Source organism: Mobula hypostoma, chromosome 21 (assembly GCF_963921235.1).
Source record: "Mobula hypostoma chromosome 21, sMobHyp1.1, whole genome shotgun sequence".
Classification (NCBI taxonomy): domain Eukaryota; kingdom Metazoa; phylum Chordata; class Chondrichthyes; order Myliobatiformes; family Myliobatidae; genus Mobula; species Mobula hypostoma.
Genome location: NC_086117.1, coordinates 19,175,204 through 19,199,870, shown reverse-complemented (window position 1 = coordinate 19,199,870; position 24,667 = coordinate 19,175,204). Strand labels below are relative to the sequence as shown.

The following is a 24,667-nucleotide window of genomic DNA, read 5'->3' as shown; positions in this document are numbered from 1 at the left end:
TTACACACTTAGCCCAGCGGTCGTGGAGCATACGGATCCCTTCTTTGTAGAAGTTGGTGTCTTGGACCTCCAGAAAGTGGTAAGTTCGTGGCCTAAAGTAGAAGGAGGTGGGTTATACAGCTCTCACTACATGCACATGCAGTTCAACTCCTTGTGAAATTATGCAAAAAGTTTGAAGTTAATAACTCATCTCCTTCTACCTTAGGCCACGAACCTATCAATCACCCCTGCTGCGGACCACTTTCTGGAGGTCCAAGACGGTATGTACCAATAGTAAAATACTTATTTTTAAATTAACTCTTACTTACAAAAACAGGGCACAATGCTAACAGTTAACAAAAAAAAAGTAACCAAAATGAGATTCTACTTACTCAGATGCTTCTGCAGTTTCACCAAAAACTTGATACTTTGGATCAAAGCGGTTTGGCTTTGAATACTTAATTGCACTAGAAAGGTAAAAGTGCTCACTTAAGTTTGTATGTTTCACATATTTTACATACTATGGTACAGAAGGAGGCCATCTGGCTCAGTGGCTCCCAGCAAAACAATCCTATCAGTCTCATTCTCCCTCTGTTTCCTTGTATCCTATTCTCTCTCACATTCCCATCAATACCTCTCTCATTTTCTTGGTACCCATCTTCACTAGTAGGAATGTAGTTAGCCACTTGCCTACCGGCACGCTATGGTATTGAGAAGGAAACCAGAGCACAAAGGGGAAACCCAAAGGGTCACAGGGAGAATCTGCAAACTCCACCCCAGATCGATATCGAACCCTAGTCCTTGGATGGTGAGGCTGCACCACCACCGAAAATGAAGCTGAGTGATCCCTGGAACACTGGGAGATCTATGAAGCCATCAAAGGGTGAAAGGTAATTCAGACAAACCTGAGCAAAACAGTTTAGTTACTGTGAACTGGGACTTTTTCAATTTTCTTCTAGCTATGGATATAGGCCAACACAGCAATGAGTAAGGTGGTCAAAGCCAAACAACTTGTCTGAGAAGTCTGATAACAACCACGGTAGCGTAGCGATTAGCGTGACGCTATTACAGCTCAGGGTGTTCAGAGTTCAATTCCAGTGCCATTCTGTAAGAAGTTTGTACGTCCTCCCTGTGGAATGCACGTGCTTTCCCAGTGTGCCCTGGTTTCCTCCCACAGTCCAAAGATGTACCAGATAGGTTAATTGGTTATTGTAAATTGTCCTGTGATTAGGTTAGGATTAATTGGGTTTGTTGGGGTGTTCATCGGCATGGCTCAAAGGACTGGAAGGGGCTTCTCTGTGCTGTATCACTAAATAAATAGAATAACCACATCATCTATTTAACAAGTGCTGATCTAGGTATACAGAATAACAAGGAAACAGCGGAAAATGCTTTGAAATTCTAACATGGGATCTTTTGCATTTAGCTGGGAGAGAAAGCAGGTCTTTGGTTTAATAATATCTTATCCAAAAAATGCAACAGCACTCCTTCTAAATGGCACTAAAGCAGGTGTTTCCAACTTGGGGTCCATGGACCCCTTGGTTCATGGTAGGGGTCCACGGCATAAAGAAGGTTGGGAACCCCTGCATCAACCTAGATTTTTATAGTCAAGGCTCTGGAGTGGTTTCTGAACTTGACTTGGAGATAAGAAATTTACCCAATGATTCATAGCTTTGGCTTGCAGTAAATAGAGAAGCTGCAGCAGTGACTTTTAAATCAAGATTAGTAGCAAAAATTAAAATGCCTCTGTTGGAGGTGTCAGTCCATTGTTTGCTAATAAGCCCTATATTTTTGCTTGTGACCTTTGACATAAGTGCTGTAGTTGCTACAGCCAAGACCATGATTTTCAATGCATTCAGTGATTTGCAAACAGAATAATACTGCTTGGTTCTTTCCACTTAAAAGTTAACTAAAAGAGAAACAAGTGAAACTTAGCTGGTGAACCAGTATTAAGGGAACTATTACATGGAGTAGCTAGACTGGGTCATGGTTGCTTAACCAGTTTAAATGTGGTGCAACAGAAACCTCACCCATCCAAGCCCTCGGCAAGGGGATCCACCAATGTCCCACAGATGTGCTTACTTACACTCATGGCAAAGCAGAAGGCCACTTTTGATCCACCAGTGGTGCCCAGACAAGCCTCATCTCCAGGAATTAGTGCAATCTGAGAATTTGTCCAGTAACAGTTATATATGGTAATTTTTCATCTTATCTGGACATTCTCTTCTACTATTGTAAAATAATTACTGGAGATGGGAATGAGATTTGCTGGGTGCTGTGGAAGGGAGGAGGGCTGAAGTGCAGAATGGTGGAGCTGATTATATACGAAAACTTTCAGGCCCTTGACAGAACAGACTTGGCTTTGTAAGACACTGTGGCGTCTTGACACTTCCCCTGGGATCCTTAGAGACCAAAAGAATTTTCTTGTGCAAGTTTTCAGTCCCCAGAGGTTTGTTTTTTGCTTTTGGTGAATTTAACTAATGTTCCCAGGGATTAATTAGTTTGTACTAGTAGAGGTCTGGAGCTTTAGGAGGTCTCAGAAGGGATGTGTTAGGTTCCAATGACTAAACCAACTACAGGAATAAGGAGAGAATATTTCCAGTGAAGTCTAAGGACAGTCTCTAAAACAACCCTTTAATACCAGGGCACGGGAGAAGGGAAAGGAAAAGGCACTTGCCTCACCACTAACCCCCTTCCTTATGTCCTTTGCTGTACCTGATTTTTTTTAGTTCTGTTCAAACTGAGATGAATGAACAGCGATTCATAAAAATGAAACCACACTCAGGAACTTATCTCTGTCAGAAGTAATAGACTTGAGCAGTAACAGACCTTAGTACTGATGATGCAGACTTTTGTCCTCTGGAAGACCCACCAGCAGAGCGGACATTTTGGGACACAGAAGGAAATGATATTTGAGATCCTGAAGAAGTGTGAAAAACAGTGTGATATTCAATGGAAACAACAGGAATTCTGCAGATGCTGGAAATTCAAGCAACACACATCAAAGTTGCTGGTGAACGCAGCAGGCCAGGCAGCATCTATAGGAAGAGGCGCAGTCGACGTTTCAGGCCAAGACCCTTCGTCAGGACTAACTGAAGGAAGAGTCCTACTAACTCTTCCTTCAGTTAGTCCTGACGAAGGGTCTCAGCCTGAAACGGCGACTGCGCCTCTTCCTATAGATGCTGCCTGGCCTGCTGCGTTCACCAGCAACTTTGATGTGTGTTGCTTGATATTCAATGGAGCTACTGTCAATGTTACAGACACTTGCCAATATTTTTAATGGTGTTCTCTATTAATCTACACATATAGTAACTAACAAAATTTCAAATATCAGTGCCCAGTTTTGAAAGGTATAATATTCAATTGTGGAATATGACAGAGGGTACTGCATCAAAAAGGCACAGGTTCAATTCACAGTCCATGCTAAGTTAACTGATCTAATTGCAATGGTAGCAAGGGAACTACAGTACATGATCTTAAAGTCCTGAAGAAAATTTAGGCAGTGTTTCCATTTCCAATCACAATATAGTGACCTTTACAGGGTACTGTTTGGGTAGCAGTAAAGTGAGTAGGCAGAAAAATCTCACAGGCTGGGGTAGCAACTAAAGAATAGCCATGTGAGTGAAAAACTGGAACTTCCACATGTATCCTTTGTGAAAAGAGATGATATGGGAAGAAAACTGTAAAAGAAATTATAAAAGAAACAAAATTTGATTCAGAAAATTATAAGCAATCATCTACCAACTGTAGTATGATTGACAATTCTGGTTAGCATTCACTGAAACCCCACAGTAAATAGCACCTGAGAAATAAGCCAGGCAGCATCAATAAGAAGAAGTACAGTCGACATTTCGGGCCAAGACCCTTTGTCAGGACGAAGGGTCTTGGCCCGAAACGTCGACTGTACTTCTTCCTATTGATGCTGCCTGGCCTGCTGCGTTCCACCAGCAGTTTGTGTGTGTTGCTTGAATTTCCAGCATCTGCAGATTTTCTCGTATCTGTGAAATAAACTGTTTTGAGAATCAAACATATCATTAAATAATTGAAAATTATGAATAAGGTTTGTGCTGTGGAGTTGGCACTCACTAGTATTTCACTCAATCTCTAATATCAATTTCTACAGAATTAGCATATTTGAATGTGTATGTTTTAATGTAATATTGGAGCCACACATACAGTCATAGTGACCAGGAGTGACAGAGCTGGTTCACTTCATTGTCCCTTACCCAAGTCCAGGCATGAAGTGGCCAAAAATGCTGCTTTGTCATCACTCTTTTAAGTTACAGACAATAGCAGCACTTTCTTTATATTTTTCGGTAAGCAATAAGGAAACAGGAATAAATCTGCACTGTTATTGGAGTGGTGAATCTGGAATTCTTCACCGCTGACAGCTGTCAAGGCCAAGTCTTTATGTATATTTAAGGCAGAGGTTGATAGATTCTTGATTGGTCAGGGCTTCGAGGGATACGAGGAGAAGGCAGGAGATTGGCGCTGAGGGGGAAATGATGAAATGGTGGAGCAGACTCAATGGGCCAAATGGCCTAATTCTGCTCCTATATCTTATGGTCTTATGGTAATGGGAAGATGCAAGGGATTCTGTTTTGTATAAAGCCTTACCTGCCACTTTAACTTGGTCAGCATTCTCCTCAGGCAGCATTTCAGGTAATACCTTTGATTTTCGAGTCCTGCAGATTACATTTTTCAACACAATACAGAATTAGTATTCATTCAATTGAGATCACATTACCTTTGATGCAGTGTTTATGAAAGAGTCAGCAGTTCCATTTTATGGCCATTTCTCTACCCCTTTTACATGGTACCACTGTTATTGTCAGGACATTCAATATCCTCGAATATACAAACTTTCTTTTTTCCCGAACATCATGCACAATGAGTCTGAGCACTGCATGGCTGCCATGATGAAAGCTCTTTAGCAGTGTTGACCTCCACACCAACCATTGTGCATCAATGAGTTAGCAGTTGTAAGTTCACACGTATCAGAATCATAAGCACAGAAATGGGCTGCTGCGCCCCACCGTTTTATAAACGGGAATTCTTATGGTGAAGGTGCACCAGATTATTTGGGGATACTTGATTTGGGATGTGGGAAAAACACAACACTAATTTATGCATCTCAAATGAGTGAAATCCATTCTCTGCTTTTTTTATTTCTCTTGATTATTATTATTATTATCTTGAAACAAACCGACTTCTTGTCACTGAAAGGATTCTTCCACGAACACTTCCTCCACTTGCCCATCCTCATTCCTTTTAAGACAAGGTTGAGTATAGCCCCTTCCCCAGTAGGGCTCTCTACACACTACTTTAAAATTCACCCATAAATGTTTTCTATGAATTTATCCCCATCTGAGTATTACCTCCTGTGAATATATTTGTCAGGGACATTTGACATCTCCCAGACCTCCCACTATTTTATATTCTTCTAAACACTGGTGAATACAGGCCTAATTGATCCAATTTCATCTCCTGCAATTCTAGTAGTTGCCATGTTTAACAAGTTTGCTGATGACACCAGAACTGGTGATAAAATGTGCAGTGAATAGGGTTATTTAAGATCTAGATCAACTGAGAAAGTGGGTCAAAGAATGGCAGATGGAATTAAACTTGGATGTGCAGAGTGTTGCACTTTGGCAAGTTAAATCAGGTCGGAGGTTACACAGTAAATGGTAGGACTCAAGAGAGTGTGTTGTCGAACAGAAAGCCTGGGGTACAGGTACATAGTTCCCCTAATGTGAAGAAAGGTGAAGAGGATGGCAAAGGTGGCATTTTGCATTCTTGGCTTCATGGGTCATAGCGCTGACTAGAGGAGTTGGGGTACTGTATTATGTTAAAACTGGACAAGTTGTTGTTGAGACCACACCTGGGGCACTGTATACCCAGCAAAGTGTCATTTAATTGGAAAGTGTGCACAAGGATGTTGTCAGTACTGTGGAGCTTGAGTTACAAGGGGAAGCTGAATGGGGTCACCCGAGCATAGGAGGCTGAGGGGTGATGTTATAGAGACATAGAAAATGATTAGGGGGCAGAGATAAGGTCATAGTCAATTTCTCAGGATAGAGGAATCTAGAACTAGAGGACATAGGTGTAGGTGAGAGGGTTAAGATTTAAAAGGCACCTGAAGGTCAAATTTTTCACACAGTGAGGAGGTGGGTATATGGACTGAGCTGCCAGAGGAAGCTGTAGAGGTGGGTAAAATGACAATGTTAAAAATTACAAAATTAATCAGGAGGGCTAAAAGAAGACATGAGGTTGCCTTGGCAGTCAAAGTGAAGGATAATCCAAAGAGCTTTTACAGGTATATTAAGAGCAAAAGGATTGTAAGGGATAAAATTGGTCCTCTTGAAGATCAAAGTGGTCGGCTATGTGCGGAACCAAAGGAAATGGGGGAGATCTTAAATAGGTTTTTTGCATCTGTATTTACTAAGGAAATTGACATGAAGTCTATGGAATTGAGGGAATCAAGTAGTGAGATCATGAAAACTGTACAGATTGAAAAGGAGGAAGTGCTTGCTGTCTTGAGGAAAATTGAAGTGGATAAATCCCCGGGACCTGACAGAGAGTTCCCTCGCACCTTGAAGGAGACTAGTGTTGAAATTGCAGGGGCCCTGGCAGAAATACTTAAAATGCCGCTGTCTACGGGTGAGGTGCCGGAGGATTGGAGAGTGGCTCATGTTGTTCTGTTGTTTAAAAAAGGATCAAAAAGTAATCCGGGAAATTATAGGCCGGTGAGTTTAACGTCGGTAGTAGGTAAGTTATTGGAGGGAGTACTAAGAGACAGAATCTACAAGCATTTGGATAGACAGGGACTTATTAGGGAGAGTCAACATGGCTTTGTGTGTGGTAGGTCATGTTTGACCAATCTATTGGAGTTTTTCGGGAGGTTACCAGGAAAGTGGATGAAGGGAAGGCAGTGGATATTGTCTACATGGATTTCAGTAAGGCCTTTGACAAGGTCCCGCATGGGAGGTTAGTTAGGAAAATTCAGTCGCTAGGTATACATGGAGAGGTGGTAAATTGGATTAGACATTGGCTCAATGGAAGAAGCCAAAGAGTGGTGGTAGAGAATTGCTTCTCTGAGCGGAGGCCTGTGACTAGTGGTGTGCCACAGGGATCTGTGCTGGGTCCATTATTATTTGTCATCTATATCAATGATCGGGATGATAATGTGGTAGACTGGATCAGCAAATTTGCTGATGATACAAAGATTGGAGGTGTAGTAGACAGTGAGGATGGTTTTCGGAGCCTGCAGAGGGACTTGGACCAGCTGGAAAAATGGGCTGAAAAATGGCAGATGGAGTTTAATAAAGACAAGTGTGAGGTATTGCACGTTGGAAGGACAAACCAAGGTAGAACATACAGGGTTAATGGTAAGGCACTGAGGAGTGCAGTAGAACAGAGGGATCTGGGAATACAGATACAAAATTCCCTAAAAGTGGCATCACAAGTAGATAGGGTCGTAAAGAGAGCTTTTGGTACATTGGCCTTTATTAATCAAAGTATTGAGTATAAGAGCTGGAATGTTATGATGAGGTTGTATAAGGCATTGGTGAGGCCGAATCTGGAGTATTGTGTTCAGTTTTGGTCACCAAATTACAGGAAGGATATAAATAAGGTTGAAAGAGTGCAGAGAAGGTTTACATGGATGTTGCTGGGACTTGAGAAACTCAGTTACAGAGAAAGGTTGAATAGGTTAGGACTTTATTCCCTAGAGCGTAGAAGAATGAGGGGAGATTTGATAGAGGTATATAAAATTATGATGGGTATAGATAGAGTGAATGCAAGCAGGCTTTTTCCACTGAGGCAAGGGGAGAAAAAAACCAGAGGACATGGGTTAAGGGTGAGGGGGGAAAAGTTTAAAGGGAACATTAGCAGGGGCTTCTTCACACAGAGAGTCGTGGGAGTATGGAATGAGCTGCCAGATGAGGTGGTAAATGTGGGTTCTTTTTTAACATTTAAGAATAAATTGGACAGATACATGGATGGGAGGTGTATGGAGGGATATGGTCCGTGTGCAGGTCAGTGGGACTAGGCAGAAAATGGTTCGGCACAGCCAAGATGGGCCAAAAGGCCTGTTTCTGTGCTGTAGTTTCTATGGTTTCTATGGTTAAGAGCAGGGGTTCCCAACTTTTTTTATGCCATGGACCAATACCATTGAGCAAGGGGTCCATACACCCCAATGTGGGAACCCCTGGTTTAGATGGATATGGACCAAATGGAGGCAAATAGGCCCAACTTGCCCATAGCAACCAAATTGTCTAACTGTGCTAGTCCTAAGAGTTTTCTTTCATGCTCTTTAACACTATGACTCTATGAATCAGATTGGCTCATTTTCATTGTACTCCTGCATTGGCAAGTATATCCTTTCTTAGGTAAGAAGACTAAAACTGCTCATAATACTCTGCGTGTGGTCTCACATATGTTATGTTCTTCAAAATGCCAAATGAGTACATCACTTTTTTGTTCAACAGATCGTCGGTTACACAACCAAATTATTATAAAGACGACAGGAATATTTCATCTCATGCAGCAGAAGGATCTTTGTGCATTGTTCTCTTTCTGTTACATTTAGTGTCGTTTGTCATTCTGTGCCGTGTGTTAAAAAGAGTTAGAGCATCCTGCATTTAACTGAGACGAGAAGCTGGTGGGTTCACATTTCTGGCACTCTGTGTCACCATCTGTTCCTTGCTAGTGCCTGCGAAATCATTACATTTTCACTTACTGTAGTATTTCTTTGATGACACCAACAGCCACATCTTCAGTGGCATTTCGTCCTTTTCTGCTGGGCTGAAATAAATTCTCATTGACAGAGAAGGTTACTTTATTGTCTTGTTTCTGGAAATCACCACGAGTGGCTGTGGCAATCGGCCCCTGGAGAGGGACTTCGGTTACAACCGGTTCCTAGAAAAAGAACATTTAAAAGAAATCAATCGTTAAAACAGTTTAGTTAATTAATAATTAACAATGGAAGTTTTGGACATGCGGAGTCATTAGTGATAACTCTGGCGTTCTCATCAGACCCAATGCAAGCAGGCCATCTTTACATAGTCAGCACAGTAGTGCCAGTGCGGTCCTCTTACTATTGGTGCTGAGCATGCTCCAGTTTTGTTACAGGAAAATGATCAAAGTAATAAAGTCTGCATTATTGATCTCATGTGTATTTTTACCTTGGCATCAGGGTGATAGAAGGGGTGTCCAGAGTTGAAGAGAATCTCAGTTCTGAAGGCAGTGTGTAGTATAGATTACTATATATAATTCAGTTGCTGATGGTTCTTACGATAGACACCATCTATGTTTGGCAATAATTACTAAATATCAATTAAAGATACAGTTTACAGACCGGTTAATATAATAAAATTTTCATGCCACTGTGCAGAGTGGACCATGCCCTGGCATGAGGCTTGAGTGATCTTGCTCACAAACTCACTGCTCAGATTTAACAAAGTGCTTCAAGCAAAACTTCTCTAATGAAAACTCCCAGGGTTAGCAAGAAAATAATTGTAGGATGCACAACAAAGGTACAAAGGGAATGCAACAATCAAGAAGCAGAAGAACAATTCTGAAAGACAACACTAACTCACCTTCTGTATAAATACAATATTTTTTTATGACTCCTCAAAGGCGATTATGCCTTGAGTCCTGTACTCATTCCATACAAATTTACATTAGAATCAGTAAGTATCAGTCTACAGCACACAACAGCTATTTAATTAAAACATGTATTTTTTTCCCTTTTCACACATTCTCACATTGACTGTTCCAAGTCCTGCTGATAAAGATTGAGATCAATATCAAATGATATTCAATCATACGGCTTATTTTATTGAGTCCATATTCTGTGTTATAGAAACCCACTTTTGGATTTCCTGCCGATAACCTTTCCCTGGATTCCACCTATGATCTTTAATTTTTGCAAGAGGGACATCTTGTAAGATACTGATAAAGCAATCTGAAACTGGCACAACCCTCCAATCCACTGCAAATGAATAATTTATGAAAGTAACAGGATATTCTCAGAAGCCTCCCTGAAAATACTATCATGCTCACAGAAACCTATGTTCTAATTTACAGAACACAATGTCAGTCACCCAACAAAAAACATTGCTCTAACCACAAAGCAAAGGAAATAAATTGTTTATGAGACAACAAGCAGATAAACATCAGAATATTAAATTTTAAGTTGTATTGTCAATGGCACAAGAACCATGATTGTAAACGAATTCTGAATAAAAAAACAATGTATTTCTAATTTTGTAATGAACAATTACACTTACCACCAAGCAGTTGAGGTAGATGGCCCATTTCTCCATTAAATCCCTAATAATTTGAGTAAACTGGTATAGGTCCTGAGGCAATACACTCTATGAGGGGTGAAATGGGATAAGGTGGATGAAAACTACAATTACATTAACAGTAATAGAACGTTGATTGCCTCAGAATTCTTAACAAAATACACAATTTTGCTTTCCCATTTGATGCAAATTTCGTTTCCAAAATATTCCCTTCCTTTTTTTCTTTCTGAATGTTGATGTGTTTAGCCTCTATTTAATAATTTCAGTTGTAGCTTTTCAGCAATTGCAGTTTCTTAATTACCTTTAAAACAGCTAGAAATATTTAATTGTTTACAAAGGCTTTCATCATTTTGGGCCTCTATGGCATCGCACAGCTTGTTAAAGAGGAATTGCAGCTGTCATTTTGTTTCCATCCCCATGCTTTCCTCATTCTGAGTAACCTGGACTGTGGAAGTGTGGCCCGTCTTCCAGCATTTAGCAGGTGGCTAGTTTTCATGACTCAGTCTGGGGAAGTGTGTTAGCCAGCTACAGGATAGCTGAGAGCAGAACCTAACTGTGTTCCCATCTGCAGTTGGTCACTTTTACAGGAGAGTAATCAGAAATTGGAGTTCTAGCTACATTTTTCTTCAGCTTCTTTATTCCAGAGACCCCAAAGCTGATTTTAAGCACCCTACTATTACATTTGGGTGGTGGGGTCGAGCTTCGTCTCTAACAAAGGAGGTAGAAGGCGCCCCTTCCCTTTGTTAGCCTGCAGGTCACCCTTGGGTAAGGTGTAGCACCACCACCCCCACCCCGATCAGGTCCAATGTGAAGCCGTGGAAGCAGGAGGTGGATGGTTGTAAGAGCAGCTGGTGCATATAAGAGGTCCTGGTTATGTGACCACTGGCACCAGGCAGACAATCTCTGAAGAGTGTTGATAAAGACACTGCCCAGAAGAAGGCAATAGCAAACCACTTCCGTACAAACATTTGCCAAGAACAATCATGGTCATGGAAAGACCATGTTAGCCCACATCATATGACACAACCCATAACAAATGAACTATTACAATATTGCCAATCAGATAGCTTGCATTTGCAAGTCTACTCTGTTAGTCATAAACAAAAAGATTAAAATAAGGAATTTCTGACTTATTATGGCTCATATGGTCAATTTCCTAATGGATAAATGCCCTATGATCACACACATGCAGGATATGTTTTGTAATACAGTAAATGTGATAGCATAAAGTTGGGTAGAACATTAAAACTGTCAAAAAATCTGCTGTGAAAATAATGTGCACATATATTAATATTAAACTATATAACAGAGAAGTGGGATAATAAATAACATTGCACAGTGTTTTGGTTTTAAAAGTATATGCTTTTAAGTCTTAAGGTTTTGAAGAAGGGTAACTAATTACAGTAACCAGTTTCCCTTTTGCTCCTGCCCACTATCTTGTGGCAGGGAATCTTCCTCCAAGACACAGAATGACTGGATTTGGTGCGATCCTTTCGTCACCTCAACCGTTAGTGGGACAAAGGGGTGTCAACACCAGGATAGAGAGGAGAACAAAGTAGTGCTAATTTTGCAGAAGTTTTACTTACTTCATAGCTGCTGGCAAGTATGAGTCAGGAGAAAATTTACAAGGAAAACAAAACTTGAAACAACTAATAAGTCTCACTGCATATTTTTCAAAGTGAATCTACGAGGGGTGATTGATAAGTTCGTGGCCTAAGATAGAAGGAGTCAATTTTAGAAAACCTAGCACATTTATTTTTCCTACGTTTACACACTTAGTCCAGCAGTCGAAGAGCATACGGATCCCTTCTTTGTAGAAGTCGGCATCTTGGACCTCCAGAAGTGGTCCACAGCAGGGGTATTGATAAGTTTGTGGCCTAAGGTAGGAGGAGATGAGTTATTAACTTCAAGCTTTCTGCATTTTCACTCAAAGAGTTGAACTGCACATGCATGTAACAAGAGCTGTATAACTCATCTCCTTCTACCTAAGGCCACAAATCTATCAATCACCCCTGCTGTGGACCGCTTCTACAAAGAAGGGATCCGTATGCTCCATGACCGCTGGACTAAGTGTGGAGGGGATTATGTTGAAAAAATAAATGTGCTAGGTTTTCTAAAATTGACTCCTTCTACCTTAGGCTACGAACTTATCAATCACCCCTCGTATATTGCAATCTGGGGAAATTCTCCATAAATGCAAAATAGATGAACAGTGAATAAAGGTTCTGCTTCTGCAACTGAAAATATCCTCAATTTGTAAAATTGGAACATCTACATATCAGAACAAAAAGCTAGCATGGGAAACTTGTGCTAATACTCCAGAAGATTCAGGAAGATCAACTACTGTTAATGATAGAGAAAAAGATAATCAACAACACTGTGCAACAAAATCTGCAACAATAAGATTCAAACATTTCCACGCGTGAGCCAGCGGAAATAAAACTTGCCTCTTTGTCAAGGTTTGGTCGGGCACATGCGTCTATTTTCCTTTCAAGATGCTCAAGGTGGGAAGCTACATTTCTGAGCTGATGGTTGCTTTTGGCCACCTGCAATATAGTCAAACAAATTTAAAATTAAACAGGAAAGAGTTTTCACACAATCATTATGAATGGCGTCAGAGTAGATGACGTGATTTAACACTGCACTACTGACACAGAACTTCTTTTTAGCAATAATACAAGATGCTGGAGGAATTTAGCAGATCTGCTAGTAACCAAAATTCACATAAATTCCATAACTATCGTTATTCTTCCTGTAGCAAATACCCCTATGCTGTTTAACATCACTAACCCCCTTTCTAAATTCCTACATTAATTTTTGTTCAAGATATTAGGAGGAATTGATAAAATACAGAGTATTTAAACAAGCTCCTTTGGCTGTCTGGAGAGAGTCTAGAAGAGATAGTCTGAAAGATGGATGTTTCAGGAATGAATTTCGGAAACAGTTTTGTATGTAAAGTTTAAGAAATATGTGCAATTGTCTTTCTATAGCTCAGGTTATTAAATTTTCATTAATAAAATATATTGAAAGACACAGTGAAAAGGATGTGAATATGGAAAATGCTGGAAATACTCAGTAGATCAGGCAGAATTGAGAGAAAGGTAAAGCCTACATCTCAGGTTGATGCTACTTCATCAGTACTCTATTTTCATATAGGAGTTTGGGATATAAATTATCTGAATAGGATTTGAATTGAGTAATGTATCTAATAGATCAAGCTATAGGATGAATAATATCACAAATGGCAAAACATGCCAGAGAACAGTTGACTACTAAAAGTATTTTGCCAAGCTCTCAGGCTTCTACCATGTTCTGATAAAATATCATTGACCTAGACCTTTGAAGGAATGGAGCAACTAATTGTCATACTGCAAAATTTCATAGATTTTTGAATGGAAGGTTGGAAATATAACTTCACCACTCAAAGAAGGAGGAAAAGAAGAAAACACGGAATTATTGACAAGTTAAAATTAACTTAGCTCTGGAGCAGACTCGATGGGCCGAATGACCTAATTCTGTTCCTATCTCCTGTGGTTGCTGAGTGTTTCCAACATTTTCAGCATCTGCATAACTTTGCCTGGGTGTATGTGGTGTTTGCCTTTGTTTCACTTATTTTAAGGGAATTAATGTACTTCTCCTGTTTCCATGTGTTTATCTCAAGATTTGATTCTTAAATTGCCCAAGCAAACAATTAAAGGGCAAGTTTATATCCACCCACCATCCCTCACCAGCACTATATCCACATCAGTCACCCAGCACCCTTCACCCCTCCCATGCACTGCCACCTTTCGCTTACACTCCACACCTCACACCTACACTGACACAGTCTCTCTCCTGCTGCGTTTTCATATGCTCTGCTGCTACCTAGATGAGTTCCTCTTGCCAAAAGTCACTTTGTCACTTTATCATTTCCTGTTAGAGTTATCGTATGCTCAGATACTCCTGCACCTAGTGTCACTTTATGTACATACAATCCGTCTATGTAGACAAGCTGCACTCAGTTACTTGTATGTTATATGGTTGGTTTTATTTTCATATTTATTGTACTTTTTTGTTTTCTTATTGTTCTCTTGATGCTTATTGTGTTTTTAAGCTGCATCAGATTCAAGTAGCATCATTTTGTTTTCCTTTTCACTCATGTACTGAAGAATGACGATAAACCATCTTGAATCTTGAATATAATTGCTGAATGTAGCTAGTAAGGGGTCCTGTGGAGCAAGTTTCAACAGTCTCTTTCCCTGTCTGCCACTGGCTTGTACAATGATAAATCAATGAACAACAATCAACACCAGAGATCTTATAGGTTTGTTCAGGAAAAAAAGGAAGCACGTGCCAGATTTATGCAAATTGAATTGAGTGAGTCCTTTGAAGAATATAGAGAACAAATGAGAGAAATAAAGAAAATCTGGAGGGCAAAAAGAGGTTATGAAATATCTTGGGTAAGTAAGATTAAAGAGAATTCCAAGATATGCTGTGAGTATACAGTACAAAGGATAGAAAGAGTGGGTCTCCAAAGCGATCAAAGGGGTCATCTCTGTGTGGATCCAAAGGATGTGGATGAGGTCATAAATAAATGCTATACATCTCTACTCACCAAGAAGAAGTAATGGAAAAAGGAAGATGGCTTTACAGTTTTGTGTAAAGTTCTGGCTGCCATAATATAGGATGAATGTGGTTGCACTGGAAAAAAATGCAGGATGTTGCCGTCATAGGTGGGTTTTATTTTATTTAGAGCAGTGGTTCCCAACCTTCTTTAAGCCATGGACATATACCGTTAAGCAAGGGGTCTGAGGACCCCAGGTTGGGAACCTGTGATTTAGAGATACAGCCTGGACACAGCCCTTCAGGCCCACGGAGGTGTACCACCTGGGAACCCACTAATTTAACCCTAGCCTAGCCATAGGACAATTTACAATGACCAATTAAACTACAAACCAGTACGTCTTTGGAATGTGGGGTGAAACTGGAGCACCCAGAGGAAGCCCACGTGGTCACAGGAAGAATGTACAAACTCCTTAAAAAGGATGCTGGGATTGAACTCCAAACTCTGATACCTCCAAGTCATAATAACGTCACATTAACCACTAACCACTACACTACTAGTTATGGAGAGAGATTAGGTAGGATGGGTTTGTTTACCCTGGAGTAAAGAAGAGTGAGGGCTGAACTGATAGGGCTGTTTAAAATTATAAGAGGCATAGATGGGTAGATAGTCAGAGTCTTTTTTCCTTAGCAGTGATATCAAAAACAAGAGGGCTTAGGTTTCGGCTGAGAGGAAGGAGTTTTAAATGGGATTTTCTTTACACAGGCCAATATCTGGTATGTGGTGAATCAGATACAATCACGAGAGGGTTATGGCGAAGAGTATTAGATGGCAAAAGCAACACACATAAAATGTTGGGGAAACTCAGCAGGCCAGGCAGCATCGATGGAAAAGTAGTGTCGCCGTTTCAAGCCGAGGTGCTGCTGAAGGGTCTTGGCCCAAAATGTCAACTGTACTTTTTCCCATAGATGCTGCCTGGCCTGCTGAGTTCCTCCAGCATTTTGTGTGTGTTGCTTGGATTTCCAGCATCTGCAGATTTTCTCTTCTTTTAGATGGGCAAAAGGTTCAACATGGATGAGATGGGCCGAAGGGCTCATTTCTGTGCTGTTCGACTCTACGACTCCATGAATTTTAAGTACTAAATTAAATTAATTCCTGCTTTACATTTTCAGTGCAATCCAACATGGTGAATGGAGAAAAATTCTTGATATCATTTTTCAATCTGCAAGCATATAGTTGCAGGAAAATTATTTAACTCTTACTCACTTAATTTTAACTCTTTTAAAGACATAACCATTTCCTGTTCTTATAGAATTGTCTTTGTAATGGGGAAGCAGTGGGTTACCTTAGGCACCGAGAGGTGGGAGTGTGAGAAAGGGAACAGATCTGACAGCCTTTGGCTGATCACTGGCTTCCTGTTGTTGGAAGCAGGAGATGTGATAGGATAGGCAAGAGGTTGTTGAGTTAGTTTCTGGGATAAAGACATTGGTAACTGTGGAACATAAAGATGAAAGAAAGAAATGTATCTCCAAAGAGTTTTGGCACCCTTCTTATTATCTCCTGAACTTCTTCAGCCTCACAAGAAAGCTGTGGTATGATTTCTGCTCAAGTTCTGGTCATCATAATATTGGAATATTGTTGATGTATAAATACCAACCAGTGGTATTTATACAAGAGTCTCCCACCTGAGTTTGCTAGGAACTTCACACATCACCAAAAGCAGCGCTATTAAAATAATTTCTTTACATACTCAATTCAAGCAAACATTAAAATTCTTTCTGATATATTGGTGGCATTAAACCTTAGCAGAGAGAGATTCAACGCTTAGCTTAGATAAATTGGTAAATGTTCTAAGGTTCATGATCCATCTAACTTTTCAATATATATTTGATGGTGAAACCCTTAACTGGCCATTTCACTCCATAGCCCAGGAGCATTTGCAGCAATCCAAAGCTACCTTGCAAAGGGATCAGATGTGGTCTCTACAGCTCTACAAATAAAGGAAGCTGTTGTTATGTTTCCCTTCCCACAAAGTTTGTTGGAACAATTGAACTAATTGATTTCTATTTGGTTTGTACACTGTCCATACTTAACTGGGTCAGTTACTCAGAAATCTTTTCTTACCTCACTTTTGATTCTTGTTTGAGTGTTTGTCAAAAGTCGTTTAATTTTCTCAATGAAGATCAAATCTGAGGTGTAACGCATATATTTGTCTTCAACCTCTTTGATCACATCAGAAGACTTTTGAAAGAATCAATAAAAGTATCACATTCAATAACATGCTGTGACTCACGTTTCTTTAGCCATCGATTCTGATGTCATGTTGACAAACTGGCAGGCACATAGTAATACTAATCTATTCACAATTTTGGTTTGAAAGAAGTCTGCAGTTGTTAGAGGCCTTGGAGTGAGCCAGTGTTTCTCTGTCAGGCTCTCAGTGCATTACCAGCTTTAGTAACTTCTCCTTTTATTGCTGCTCTCTGATTGATCTCCCTTCAAGATGAGCCAGCTATGAGAATGTTTTATGATATGCCTCACCTCACTATAGGAAGGATGTGGAAGCATTGGAAAGGGTACAGAGGAGATTTACCAGGATGCTGCCTGGTTTAGAAAGTATGCATTATGATCAGAGATTAAGGGAGCTAGGGCTTTACTTTTTGGAGAGAAGGAGGATGAAAGGAGACATGATAGAGGTGTACAAGATAATAAGAGGAATAGATAGAGTGGACAGCCAGCACCTCTTCCCCAGGGCACCACTGCTCAATACAAGAGGACATGGCTTTAAGGTAAGGGGTGGGAAGTTCAAGGGGGATATTAGGGGAAGGTTTTTTACTCAGAGAGTGGTTGGTGCGTGGAATGCACTGCCTGAGTCAGTGGTGGAGGCGGATACACTAGTGAAGTTTAAGAGACTACTAGACAGGTATATGGAGGAATTTAAAGTGGGGTGTTATATAGGAGGCAGGGTTTGAGGGTTGGCACAACATTGTGGGCTGAAGGGCCTGTAATGTGCTGTACTATTCTATGTTCTATGTTATTTGGTTGTGATTTTTGCCTGTCCATTCACCCTTAAACTATCCCTCTTCTTCCGTTCTTGTATAATTGCCTGACACTTGGTTTTATGTTCTTCTGGTTCTGATGTAGAATCATATCTCTCACTTTCAAGTGCTTGACCTGTTGTATAACGTAATGTTTTAATTTCAGATTTCTGATGATCAGGATTACCTTTGCTGGTGAAAGGTTGTTCAGTTTCTCCATAGTGAGTGAAAACAAAGTGGTAGATACATTAAACATCAATGTGTCCGTCACTGTTGCAGATCAGCTTATTTTTAAAAATATTTGTCTCCCCAGTAAAAACACATTCATTCTTAATATCAATTCTGTGTAGGTTCTTTAAGATTTCTTATGTTAAGAACGTATCAGTACATTACAGGTAAAGGGCTGATTTTAATGGCCATGCTGGTGTTACTGAACCAGTATTTAGATTAGATTAGATTCAACTTCATTGTCATTGTGCCGAGTACAGACACAAAGCCAATGAAATGCAATTAGCATTTACAAAATAAGGTATTCCCCAAAATAGAGCAACTTCCCCTATTGCCCCCAATCCAAACTTCACACCCCCTCCCTCATACCCACTGACATTTATTTTGCTGCCAAAGATCGTCTCATGTTACACCAATCCCAGTGCATTGGGTGATCTTATTTTGCAGAGTAGCTCTTTGGTTCTTTTTAAATGAGGTCCAAACATTTAAAATAAAGAGATTCTGCAGTTGTTGGAAATCCAGAGTAACACAAAACAAAATGCTGGAGGAACTCAGCAGGTCAGGCAGCCTCTATGGAAAGAAGTAGGAAGTCAGCATTGGTTTGAGACCCTTCACCTAACCTTAAAGTATATTTGGGTCCCTCACTCTCAGCATATTTGAAATCCATTCAAGCATTTTTATGTTCATATTTGGCAGATTAAATTCTATCTTGAATTTAAACAAAACTCTGAAGTGGGAAGTTTTGTGCTATCCATTGTCCTTTTCAAGCATTCAGGGTCAGGGTCAATATGTGAGGTGAAAAATAGGCATACAGCATACCCTGTAAGTGTCAACAACTTTAAGGAACTCTAGAAAGAGCCAAATAAAGAACTGTAGAAACAGCCAGAGGAAATACATCAGCAACTAAACTCCATTAGCTGAAAATAGTACTTGTTCAGGGATACAAAGCTTGGAAGTGTTAGCTGATGCCCTGAGCTGAAATTTAACTGAAATGGAGCTAAGTCACCATGTTATTAATCTGCAAACTTTGCATACTTACCCTGGGCATTGCTAGTGCATCAGTCACTATGGTTAAACCAAAATGGCATTCGATGCCGTCAAACAGCCAATTCTGTTGTAGTGCTTTCACATGAAAAATAACTCAGGCAACTCAGGCAAAATTGTTGATTGTGGCTAATGACGGTGGGAATGATGCTGATGTTGATATAACAAATGCAAGCTTGTTTTTTTTAAAAACTTAAAGCCATTTCAATAACTTCCTCACCCGGTTTCTACAATAACTTGGAGCTCTATCAGCTCTGTATGAAAACTAACAGAACATTAACTGATTCTGATGAAGGATCGTCGAATGAAATCTTAACTGTTTCTCTTTCCAAGGATGTCCAAACTGTTGAGTGTTTCTAGTATTTATTGCATTTATTTCAGATTTCCTGCATCCACAGTCATTTTGATTTTTGAGCTTAAATTATGACAAGCTACTATGCTGTTGAAGTCAATTGTTAGCTGTAAATTATATTAAAACAAATTAACTCCATCAAGTGTTGAAGTACTCCATAGAGCCTAGGAAGATATCTTGGTACATCCTCAGTATATTTTCAGGATATTTTTAATTTAAAATAAACTAAATGTAATAAATTATGTGATATTGAGTCCACACCTGCTGTAGGGATATGGTCTCCATTACTTCCAGGTCAACCATAATTGCCCCCTCTGTTTCTGCAGTCTTTGTGGTTGTCTGCTCCACCTTTTGGCGGTACATGTCAACTTCTGTTGCTGTAAAGTTGCCACCTTCTGCAAATAACCTAAAAATCCAAACAACACATAATAACTAAAGCAATTTTAACAAAAAGAAGATGTTGCACCACAACCCTGTGCCTTTTTGGTGGATCAATCCCATTTCTTAGGGTATGTCAGGCACTGGAGAGCATCCAGAGCAGATACACAAGAATGGTTCTTGGCTTGAAGAACTATAATTACAAGAAGCTGGCATTATTTTCTTTGGAGGAAAGGCAGATATGAAATCTGATGAGTTTATGTAATGTTTAAATGTTCCATTCTGGACAACATCGTGGTGAATTTCCTCTGCACCCTCTCCAGTGCAATCATATCCTTGCTATGGTCTAGTTACCAGTTCTGCACAAAATATTCTGGTGGTACCCTGAGCAATATTTTGTTTATATTTTCCTTCCTCTGCCAGCATCCCCAAATCTCTTTGCTGTAGGATATATGGTCAAGGTGTGGGTCAAAGGGACTCACAAAAAACATTTTGGCACAGACCAGATGGGCCAAATGGCCAGCTTCTCTGCTGTATTTGACTCCTGTATTATTTCTATTTATTCTTCTTTCTCAGTCTCAAGGCTCATATTAAATGCTGATGTGACAGACGATAAAGCACTTTCTTAGTACACAATATGATAGAACCTACACTAAAGTACATATTGATTTATTTATTGAGATGCAGTGTGGAATAGGTCCTTCAAGCCCTTTGAGCTGTGTCGCCCAGCAGTCCCCCGATTTAACCCTAGCCTAATCAGGTGACATTTACAATACCGATTAACCTACCAACTGGTACATCTTTGGACTGTGGGAGGAAACCAGAGCAGCCAGAAGAAACCCACACGGTCGCAGGGAGAACATACAAACTCCTTACAGGCAGGGGTGGGAATTGAACCCTGGTCACTGATACTGTAAAGCATTGTGCTAACCACTATGCTACAGTGCCGCCACAAATTTTCCATATCATATTACAGACAAACTTGAGGGGCTGGTAGAGACAGGTGCTTAATTGTCTGATTAGTACTTTGGGACATCCTGGAGCAGTGAAAGCCCATATTAGATGCAAGCTTTCTTTGTTTTCAGTTTGTACATTTATGTTAAGGGCATTATCACCAGAAGTTTGCTCAGTATAAAAATAAAATCCTATCCAAATATTTTATCAGAATTCAGACTCAACTCAACAGAACCCAACACATATAGCTGGGCACTGTCAGACTTGTGTTGGATAGCTACAATCTAGTGCGCACTGCAAAAACTATTCTTTTACAGGTGCAATGCCATGTCCTGTATAAACTATTCTGAATACAGTGGGCTTTATTTTTGTTAGTTATTTAAGGGAAGACATTTAATACTCTGTCCTACAGATGTTCTTCAGTTCCAATTTCAAATATGCAGTCTTCCCTATACAAATATACTTTTCAAACTTCCCACACTCTCTGTACCACTTGCGCTAAGAATGCCCAAACCCACTTTACTTTGGACAAAGTTTGTTGTCATCTCAGCTATCTAGGATGGACTTGAATCCAGCAGCCATTTTGAATCCACCAGTCATTAAGCTGCAAGCCATTATTAATGAGAAATTTACTCACTGCACGATGCATCTAAAGCTTAGTACATTATATTTAAAGTTATGTTTAATCCCTTTCCATTAGTACCTCAGCGATTTAATAAAATGTGAATTGTCATCTTGTAATTTTGCAAGTGATTTGTCCAGCTTCTGTTGGAAGTCGCGAAGTAATTTGTTTACACCGTCCATATATTTTTTCTGCTGGCTTTTAAGGGAATTTACCAGATTAAGTAGTCTAGGGTTTAAAAAAAAGAGCATTGATGTTATTTAGAGAGTAATAAGCACCACATAACACTGTCATGACCTTTATAACAGCTCCAAGTGATGAATCTGCTTTTACATAAATCGTCTTTGGAAGGTGATTTACCTATCAGATTTAGTTGCTGTTTTGAAGATCTGCTCCATGTTGTATATACTGTTACGGAAGTCCAAAAGAGATTTACAATGTGCCGTTTGAATCTCTGTAAAGTCCTTTTTGAGGTTTTGCAACGCTTCATCCACTCCTTTACAGTGGCGTTCCACTTTCTTACTGTGCAGACGTAATTCCGCTGTGAACAAAGCCAATGGTTAACCTCAGCACAATAGAAACTCTAACTTCTGGAAAATATCTATGGACTGTTGGTGAGCTCCTGGACGTCAACTGCAGCACTACTGCAAGGGAGCAGGTTACCCATTCAGAGTGTTAACTTTATTATGAACAGCCAAAATACAGGGAAGAAACTAGTCGATTGGTTACCTGATCAGGCCGGGTAGAACATAGAACAGTACGGCACAGTACAGTACAGGCCCTTTAGCCTCTGATGTTGTGCCAACCCTTTAACCTAGTCTAAAATCAATCTAACCCTTCTCTCCAACATAGCCCTCCAGTTTTCTATCATCTATGTGCCTATCTAAGAGTTTCTTAAATGCCCCTAATGCATCTGCCTCTCCCACCACCCCTGACAGGACATTCCATGCACCCACCACTCTGTGTAAAGAATTTACCTTGGAGGTCCCCCCCCCTATATTGTCCTCCAATCACCTTATAATTATGTCCCCTTGTATTCGCCATTTCTGCCCTGGGAAAAAGCCTCAGGCTGTCCACTCTATCTATGCCTCTTACTGTGTAAAAGCTGGTAAAAGGCAGATTGAAAGTTATTCTATTAGGCTTAATGAGGCTTCACCTAATTTTTTTGGGTAAAGGGTTAGACAATGGACTATTTTTCATGATGTTTAACATCACAGATCAGCCAAATCTTGTATAGTATCTCAACAGCTGCCAGCAGTTACATTTCAGTAAAAGTCACAAATAATGATGAGAAATGAATTCATCAGATATTTTTCCCTCTAATCTGAATTGTAGGTTGTCTTTTGTTACTGCTGTTGTGCTGAATTGAGGGATTAAGCTGGCGATTCTCCAGGCTTGTACATTGGAATACAACACTCTGATTTGCAATCATTGATTGACTTATTGAGGGTGTCGCCATGTTTCGGTTTTTACTTTATACTTTTCAAACAGCACTGATACAGTACCAGCCCGGACATGGAGTACATCCATCTTAATGCGTTTTCCTCTGGGCTCATGTAAGTGAGTTCGCAGTTCCAACTCTGCTCTAAACTCTTTCTTCTTGGCCACAGCAACATTCTTGGCATTTTCAATAGCTTTATCATACCAGTCCTCTAAGAGATCAAAATAATTCAAGCGAATCCTATAAAATATAATATATTATTTTGATATACTACCCTGATTTAGCAAAATCTATTCCTTTCCATCATCCATATGTTGTTATATAGAGTGTTCCTGTAGTAATATACCAATAACCTCTGGATTGTATACGAAGAAGCAACATGGCCTCCAGATTATAATTTAATCAAGATGTCTGAGCATAGCAAAAATACTCAAGAGATTTAAAGCACTCCTCAGAATTTCCACATTAACGTTGATGGTAGATCTGGTTCACCTCACATGAACCCAAACTTCTCTATTTCACTTAATTAGAAGAACTGAAATCGAAAGTGAAACTTCCAAAAAATGCATAACCTATCTGTGCTTTTTAAAATCAACTTCCATATAAAATTCCTTTGATTAGCAGTCTAAATAGCAATTGGTTCAAATATATCATACTAGCATTTAGCATTCACATGATGCTTTACTATAATTCACCACATTCTTTGCCTTACTGTGCAGGTATCAAAACACAACCAAAATCTACCAGCAAACACACACAAAATACTGGAGGAACTCAGCAGTCGGGCAGCATCCATGGAAATGAACAAAAACTTGACGTTTTGGGCTGAGACCCTTCTTCAGGTCTGTAAAGGAAGGGGAAAGATGCCAGAATAAAAAAAGGTGGGGGGGGGAGGGGAAGAAGGGTAGCCAGAAGGAGATAGGTGGGTGGGAAAAGTAAAGGGCTAGAGAGGAAGTAATCTGATAGGAGGGGAGAGTGGACCAGAAGGAGGAGGGACACTAGGAGGAGGTGATAGGCAAGTGAGAACAGGTAAAAGGTCAGAGTGGGGAATAAAAGAAGAGGGGAGGGGTAACGATTTTTTTTAAACCAGAAGGAGAAATTAATATTCATGCCATCAGGTTGGAAGCTACCCAGACCGATACAAGGTATTGCTCCTCCACTCTGAGGGTGGCCTCATCTTGGCACAAGCATGGACCAACATGCCTAGTCTCACCGGTGTAGAGGAGGCCGTATCGGGAGTGCTGGACTCAATAGACGATCCCGGCAACAAAGATCTATTAAAAATATGAAAACTTTCAAGAAATTACTTATCAGTCATCAGCAATCGTTGGAATATGTAATAAAGAGGTTAAAGAAGACAAATGAAAATATCCTAAATTATTGACCTTTTTATACAATTTGGGTTCTTCTGTAAAGAGTAGCAAGGCTTTTAAGAAAAAGAAAATTCAATTTGCAATATGGTAAAAGCATTAGCCTATGAACAAAATTGAATTATTTGTTTGAAATACCTTCACTTAACTCAGAACAGAAATAGAACCTGGTAGAGTTCAATCTATACAGCTGCTGGAGGTCAGTGCTTTGCCAATGAAACAACTTGTATATTTATACCATTTATATAGCATATTGTATTGAAGTAAAATTTCACAAGTGATCAACAAATACAGTATAAAGACCGAAGGTTTGTGTTTCAGAACAGCATGGGGGACAAATGCACAAATTTAAAAGCAGTGCAACATACAGAAGCTGCTGGGTTAAGGGATAGTTTTCTCATATATATAAAT

The 24,667-nt window shown here is 39.9% G+C and overlaps 1 protein-coding gene across 1 annotated transcript in view; it reads right to left on the bottom strand.

Moving 5' to 3' along the window:
* Window positions 1–24,667, bottom strand: part of ccdc180 (coiled-coil domain containing 180) — an 81,978-nt gene that overhangs the window by 15,610 nt on the left and 41,701 nt on the right. Inside the window, exons 22-32 of the mRNA XM_063073565.1 lie at window positions 22,951–23,126; window positions 21,806–21,986; window positions 21,527–21,673; window positions 19,753–19,897; window positions 16,957–17,073; window positions 12,737–12,835; window positions 10,272–10,358; window positions 8,720–8,898; window positions 4,597–4,664; window positions 2,809–2,899; window positions 372–446 (exon numbers count right to left, since the gene is read on the bottom strand). Of these exons, the coding sequence (XP_062929635.1) occupies window positions 372–446; window positions 2,809–2,899; window positions 4,597–4,664; window positions 8,720–8,898; window positions 10,272–10,358; window positions 12,737–12,835; window positions 16,957–17,073; window positions 19,753–19,897; window positions 21,527–21,673; window positions 21,806–21,986; window positions 22,951–23,126 (1,365 nt within the window). The remainder of the gene's footprint in view (window positions 1–371; window positions 447–2,808; window positions 2,900–4,596; window positions 4,665–8,719; window positions 8,899–10,271; window positions 10,359–12,736; window positions 12,836–16,956; window positions 17,074–19,752; window positions 19,898–21,526; window positions 21,674–21,805; window positions 21,987–22,950; window positions 23,127–24,667) is intronic.